This window comes from Coregonus clupeaformis, chromosome 14 (assembly GCF_020615455.1).
Source record: "Coregonus clupeaformis isolate EN_2021a chromosome 14, ASM2061545v1, whole genome shotgun sequence".
NCBI classification, from domain to species: Eukaryota; Metazoa; Chordata; class Actinopteri; order Salmoniformes; family Salmonidae; genus Coregonus; species Coregonus clupeaformis.
The window spans coordinates 26,495,103-26,502,523 of NC_059205.1; the positions used below are offsets into that span (position 1 = coordinate 26,495,103).

General features: G+C 43.0%; 1 protein-coding gene across 2 annotated transcripts; it reads left to right on the forward strand.

Moving 5' to 3' along the window:
* The first annotated feature begins 1,904 nt into the window (after positions 1-1,904).
* Positions 1,905-5,894, forward strand: LOC121581098 (zinc finger protein 135-like). 2 transcript variants are annotated; one of them, XM_041896477.2, is made up of 4 exons: positions 1,905-2,658; positions 2,748-2,869; positions 3,028-3,142; positions 3,343-5,894. In XM_041896477.2, exons 1-4 carry the CDS (start codon positions 2,451-2,453, stop codon positions 4,383-4,385), a joined length of 1,488 nt encoding a protein of 495 aa, XP_041752411.2. In that variant the 5' UTR covers positions 1,905-2,450; the 3' UTR covers positions 4,386-5,894. The 2 variants fall into 2 exon arrangements, with proteins under 2 accessions (XP_041752411.2, XP_041752412.2); XM_041896478.2 differs by having other exon boundaries at positions 2,769-2,869.
* The last annotated feature ends 1,527 nt before the right edge of the window (positions 5,895-7,421 follow it).

A 7,421-nucleotide genomic window follows, 5' to 3' on the forward strand; every position in this document is an offset into this window, starting at 1 on the left:
CAAATTCTTGGAATGGTGGCCAATGATGAAAAAAGCACTTGACTGCTGGGCGAGAAGAAAGGACAGGTTGTGCTTGGCTTCTTGGTGAGTTTACCACCAAGGGCGGACTGGGATCAGAATTCGGCCCTGGCATTTTTAACACACCGGACAATTTTTTCCCAGAGGCCGCAACACCTGCAATTCTTTCCCCCTTGAGGTCCCCACACAGGCCAATTTTTTTCCTTGAGGCCCCAATTAGTAGCGAGATCATGATCATTTTGCACACAAACAAAACTAGTTAGACAGGCCCACTGCAAAAACAATGGACCAGCTTTTCTGGCATTTCCTTGAAATACCAGATGCCCAGTCCACCCCTGTTTACCACAATCATTATCACCAACTCATGCATCATCATCATCATCATCATCATTCTCAATGACCACACTGCTGGTGTTTGGATTATTGTTTTGATATTAGTTATATTAGTGGATGATAATATCTGCCTTCCCTAGTATGCCATGGGCCCAAAGACTGACCTGTCGTCTTCATGTGGTGACATTGAGCTAGAAATGGACGAGACTAGTGAGGGAAAAGGTGGCTGTATAACTGCAGTGACTGTGGAGAAAGGAAACTGCACTGCAGTACAATGACGCTCACATACTCATACACTGTTTGATGCATCTTGTGAATCTTCTGTAAACAAGTTATATGAATAGTTTATTAACTGGATCGTTATTCTGTGTCCTGGCTCCAGAGTTGGGTGTGTGTGGAGATTCCAAGGGAAACGTGGTTCAACCAGCCACCAAATGTCAACTCCTGGAGCAGCAGGAAACCTTTAAGTTGTCTCTCTTTTCCTCTGATGAAACTGATTTCTTTTTTTCAGTGATGATGATTTGGATGGATTTTCCCTAGGCACACAGTGACAGGATCAGTGTACTGCAATTCACAAACAGCACAATCATCTTGGCGTCCCATGACAGAACTGTCAAAGACAGAACTGTCAAAATGTGGGACAAATACCAAGAAACAGGTGCATGTCATTCTAACTCTTCAACTTCCACACACTGAAATAATTTCATCAAGAATTGATGAGTAGTCACAGCAATGCATGTATGCTTACACTTTATCTCTCTGTATCTCGCTCTACAGGTGTGTTTGTGTGGGTCCTGTTCTAGTCTTGGAGGTAAACCCGCACTGCTCCAGTGAACTAGTGTGTGGTGATGCACTGGGCCAGCTCTACTTCCTCTCCTGGAGAGAAATACCACCCAGTGTACACACAGTCATTGTATACACACTGTTCCATAACACATGCAATCATAATTCACTTAATCTCACACAGATATATCAGTACTACTGTACTTGTATGCATATTCTCTCATGTAGCTCAGTCAACTACTCGCTATCTTCTTATACACTATCTGATATGCATACACTTTATATAGGGCCCTGTGTAGCTCAGTTGGTAGAGCATGGCGCTTGCAACGCCAGGGTTGTGGGTTCGATTCCATTCCCACAGGTCTAATACTGCTACACTGAGTGTACAAAACATTAGGAACACCTTTCTTATTGAGTTGCACCCCACTTTTGCCCTCAGAACAGCCTCAATTTGTCGGGGCATGGACTCTACAAGGTGTCAAAAGCATTCCACATGGATGCTGGCCCATTTGATTTATTGACTCTAATGCTTCCCACAGATGCATCAAGTTGGCTGGATATCCTTTGGGTGGTGGCCCATTCTTGATACACACGGGAAACGGTTGAGCGTGAAAAACCCAGCAGCGTTGCAGTTCTTGACACACTCAAACCAGTGCACCTGGCACCTGCTACCATACCCCATTCAAAGGCACTTAAATATTTTGTCTTGCCCATTCACCCTCTGAATGGCACACATAAACAATCCATGTCTCAAGGCTTAAAAATCCTTCTTTAACCCGTCTTCTCCCCTTCATCTACACTGATTGAAGTGGATTTAACAGGTGACACCAATAAGGGATCATAAACTATCCAGGTGAAAGCGATTACATGGAAAGCTCAGGCATCCTAATGTTTTGTGCACTCCGTGTATATGTATGTGCCTTAAAAACCCTAAGAGAATAACCTCTTAATGTTAATCAGCTATAATTAATGTAGTATGCAATAGTTACTTGAAATATATCATGAAATAAAGTTTATTTAAAGTTTACACGAAACTAGTGGCACTCTCTACATGCAGACTAGAACAGACCCTCGTTTTTACCTGGCCAATGATAATTCTACCAATTTTGAAGGGCTGTTGCAGTCTCATATTTACGGTAGTACATATTTATGTCACGTGTTGAAGGGAAGCGCGATTGCAATTGCCACGCATCTCCCACAAGGAATATTGTTGCCGTTTATCAACATCTACGGATTGTTTATTGCACATTAGCTTGGAAATTGTAGACTATTTACTTAACACAGAGAATACAAATCTGTAATTTGGGCTGGACAAGATGGCCAGCTGCAATTTTCAGGCGCAGATGGTATCCATTATGGAGGTATTAGCTAAAGCAGCTGTAGCAGAAATAAACAAACGAGTTGATGATAGCTGTGCAGTTATACGTTTGGAAATGACCCAAAGCCAGCGAGATATCGATGTACTGAAAAGGAAGTGTCAAGTGATGGAGGGCGAGCTGAAGAAGACACGAGTCAGGAGAAAAGGTAATGTGTTATTCATGATAAATTGATTGCATATGCAAAACCCAAATGTGTGAACAGCCCTAATATGACTGAATACAATTATTTTCAAGTTTTTTACCCCATGGCATCAGAGAGATCTTCATATCCAGTCAAGATTGTTTTGAACAAGCAGAGGAGTAACTCACAGTGGAGAGATGGAGAGGTGGCTGTTGGAGAGGACTCTCAACCCCAGGTGTGATACATCACCTGTTACAGTTAGAGACCTGACTTCTTGGATCAATTCTGTTATTGGAATATCAGGAGAATTTACCGCTTTTGTGTGACTTATTAGTATGAAAAGGGTTATATATGGTGTGTGTCCAGAGTAATAACCTCAGTCCCCTGTTACAGCCTACAGATGTGGAGCAGAGAGCGGAGACTGAACCCATACTGATCAAAGATGAGGAGACAGCAGAGGATGTGTGGAAGACTGACCCTCAGGAAGAGCTCAGGATCACTGGAGAGGGTGGGTGCTGACATAAGGGGTACTGCTCTGTCTGTCTGTGAAAGACTGTGGGTGTGGTGGTATGCACGTTCCAAATTGCTAGTTGGCGTTGGGTGTTTTCTGTTCTGGGTTGGCATATGGAGCGCACGTACACACAAAGTCAGTTCTAAAGCAGTCATGTTTTGCAACTGTTAAGGGTCTTTTGTAATGTTTATCCTCAGAGTCTGGTTCCAAGCCTGGGCAACCACCATCCTTTGAGCAACAGCACTGTGATGAGGACTTCATCACACAACCCAACATATCTCCTGAATACTCAAATTCTGAACATCCAGACACACCCCGGCTCACATCTACAGAGGTGTTCAGCACAGAGCAGCACCTGCCAGATGAGGACTCACTAGAGCTAGTGATGGTGAAGGACGAGAAAGAGGAGGAGTTGGATCAGACCACAGCCCTGGCAGGACCTGACCAGTTTGTCATGGATGAGACTGATGGGCATCTGTGGACATCTGTGGATCCAGGCAGAGACACTGACCCTGATGGCCACCCAATTTTCTCCTTTCATGCTTCAGAAGAGTACTCTCAGAATATCTCTATTTTCCCATCTCATAGTGGGCTGCCATCCGTTCCTACTATGACAGATGATGTAGGGCCATCACTTCACTCTTCTATAGGGAAACCACATGCTAACATGTTCAGTGCAGCAGCACACATGAAAAGACATGTCAGGACATTGGCTGATGAGACTAGACAACAGATGCCAGACAGACAGAACAGCGAGAGGCTGAACTCAAGTAATGACGGAAATAATTTAGCACTACAGTCAAGGCAGCATCAGTACAGGGCTTCAGAAGCAACAGTGAGAATGAGTGAGTGCATGACAGGGTCAAACATGGCCACCACCTCCACCTTCTCTGGATACAGCCTGAGTCGCAGTAGTTTTAACATGGTGAAGAGAATGAGGACTCAGTGGAGGTCGGTCGGCACCACCGAGAAGTGTTTCAGAGAGAAACCGCACACCTGCGAACAGTGTGGCAGGAGCTTCACCAAGCAGTGGAACCTGATCAGACATGCTGTGGTCCACAGCGGGGAGAAGCCATACGAGTGCACACAGTGTGGGAAATGCTTCACCCGGCGTTCCAGTATGAAGTTACATCAGAGAACTCACATAGGAGAGAATCCAGTGTCTCAATACGTGGTACCCCGATACCCCGGGGATCCACACACAAGTGTTATGTTGTCTCAGACCAGGTTGGACAAATAGGGGCATAATTGTTCTATAACACTTTGTATGTGAAAAATTGGTACAGAAGGTATTTTGAGACATTTGTACAATATTTTTCTCCCAATTGATTTGTGAAATGGTTTCTGTTGTCCTAACTGTCATTTTAACAACCTATTTATAACTGGTAACATTATGATTTTGTGGTACAGAAATGCAAACATGTTATATTCATAAAAATGTATTTAATGACAGAGTCAGTCTGTGATTTTAGATCAATAATACAGTAGGAGCCATTTAGTATGTATTGTCTAGTTAGTGTTTGTCTATCTGGGATGTTACTTCTTGCCACAAGGGACAGTCTCATATCAGGTCAGGTTAATAACTCAACTTGATTTCCCAAGTTATATTTTCGCGTTACTCTGCTGCCTTAAAATGTTTAGTTACTCAAAACTAGGCAACGACATATTTGTTTCAGTGTAATATACTATACATGCTCTTACAGCTTTACATTTTACGTTTAGAAACAACACTTTTGCTGTGTACATTGACTAAACTGACGCTGCACCGGTACTGTATAAAACTGGTAATCTGAATCAAAGACCATTAGATACTGTAGATCAAGGATGGGCAAGTTTGATGGGGGTGGGGGCCACAAAAGATGTGAACTCATCATGAGGGGCCGCAGTGGCTCTCGTGTCTACGTACCCACATCCATACCCACACAGTCAGAGCCAGCCCTAAACTTTTTGGGGCCTTGTGTGTATATTTCTTTCGTTTTTTTGGAAATTGATCTGTGGGCCTACAACAGGTGAGCCGCCAGTTGCCAATCCCTGCTGTAGATAGCTAAATAGATAATATAAATAAATTGATATGATTGGTTTGAGTTATTCACTGGTTCAATGATTTGCCAATCAACAGACGCGGTAGGTTGCTGCGTCTTGGTTGTGCCGGTGCGAAGTGAACGTAGGAACAGTCTTACCTCTCTTTCTTATTCTTGTGTTTACCTCTACGTCACTCCGAAACTCGAGAGGAGTGACAGTGACAATGTGTTAGGGGTGGGATGGTAGGGGTCAGGGGAATGGAGAGGTGGGGTCAGGTTCAGAGGCTTCATGTTCTACAACCGGCCTGCAGTCACAACGTGCAGTTCAATTGACTTCCGCTGCAGTGAGAGGGCCACAGTAGAGCTCGCTAGCTTGTAGTCCTAAAAAACTGAAATGAGTTAGCCATGGCTCGTTGGTCAAAGCCTATGGGGATTTTGGAAAATACGCCAAAAATAAGGTCTGAGGTTAACACAGGCATGGTCTGAGGTTAACACAGGCATAGGAGACCTTATATTAGTTATTATATTAAATAATGTCTTTCAGTTAACATGACCTTTAAGTATTATGAAGCCTTTATGTGTTTCATGTGTTTGTTTTGATGACATTCTGTAAATGCTTCAAAATTAACATTAACTGATGAAGATTACCTCTTAGCACAAAACGTATAAGAGCTCCTAAGCCTGTGTTTACCACTGACCTTATTTTCGGCGTTTATCCAACCCCCCCGCCCCCCCCCAAAAAAATAAATAAATAAATACAGAAGTGGTCTCAGATCACTGCACTGAGAGGGAGACTAGGAGTGTTGGGGTGAAAGGTGTGGCCTGTTTATTTTGTGGAAGAAAATACATTATGGAGAAGTGAAGAGAGATGTATGCTGTACATTGTGAGCGATGTACATTTAGATTTTAAGTGATCACATTAAGTGTTGTGTTGGTGTACACATATTGAGAAGAGGATTTAGCTGTTTTCTTACTTTACTTCAGTGCCACAAACACAACACAAGACAGCATGACACAGCAGAATGGCTCAAAACACAGCTCAGTATAGCACAGTAAAGCAATGAAGAAAATAACACAGCGTATAATATGAACAGCACATTGTAAATGTATATGAAATCCTCATGGTCACGTAACCATCAATGGCGACCTGTTGCCTGTTTTGCATGTTTTTTTGTCATTAATACGTGTCATATAAAAGTTTGCAAAAAATAAAAAATCATTGAATGAATTAATAAAGCCGCATACAAACATGGTCTCTTTTTTTGCTTTCTTGAGTAAGGCAGCTCCAAAATGCAGGTGTTTCAGCCTAGCTTTCTGTGGTGGTGGTGGGGCAGCCAGCGGAAAATACGGAGTGTAAGGGTTGGTACTGTTCTCTAGTTGTGCCGTGATTGGCTCAGTGTTCTGTCACTCATGGGGACTCTGTCACCGCAGAATCTACGGTTAGAGCGAAAAAATTCAAGCCCCTTGGGTGCTGCCATAGAGTTACATTAGAAGTGCCCATCCAAGAAGGCTCAAGGTCATTGGCCACAGACAAAATGATGTCAAATTACGTTATATCTCCCTTAGCTTTGATTGGACTAATCATGTCAACATCCTACTTTAAAAATCATAGCTTGCAAGCTAGCAGTCATCATCATGAATCAAGTCGACAATCTACTGACAAATCCTTTTCAATCCTTGTCATATGAAGAGAAATTATAGATAAAACATATCGGTGCTCATCGGCCATTGGACATAAATCGCAAATTCAACAATGAGTGGTTTGGAAGGAATCAGTGGCTAACTGCAATCGTTGCAAAGCAATCACTAGCCTGCTATTCAGTGGAGTGGTGTGTGGTCCAAGTCTGGGTTTAAGGGTCTCTTTTCCAAGCTTAAAAGGAAAAACATTCAAAACGATGTGCCAGAAAAGGTTGATCAATCCAGCATGACTTCTGCCGTGTTCCACACAACTGGAAACTCGGAACTGGGAAATTTCAGACTTTCAGACAACTGGGAACTCAGGAAAAAAACGAGCTCCGACTGGGAAAATATGTTTTGAACAGTCATCCAACTCGGAATTCCACAATGGGAACTCGGGCCTCTTTCTAGAGCTCTGACCTGAAGATCACTGACGTCATGATTCAACCTTGTTATTTTCCAAGTTCCCAGTTGTCTTGAAAGCACCATAAATCCAGAAAATGCTAGACTTTGATGACAAAGTTTATTGACAAAATTTGCCCACGAAGGACCGCCTCGCCACCTTCCTGTTCAAGTGA

Coding starts and splice junctions, on each gene's coding strand:
- LOC121581098 (XM_041896477.2), top strand. CDS start 2,451: ATGGCCAGCTGCAATTTTCAGGCGCAGATGGTATCCATTATGGAGGTA. Junction 2,870..3,027: donor GAGAGGACTCTCAACCCCAG/GTGTGATACATC, acceptor CCCCTGTTACAG/CCTACAGATGTGGAGCAGAG. Junction 3,143..3,342: donor GCTCAGGATCACTGGAGAGG/GTGGGTGCTGAC, acceptor GTTTATCCTCAG/AGTCTGGTTCCAAGCCTGGG.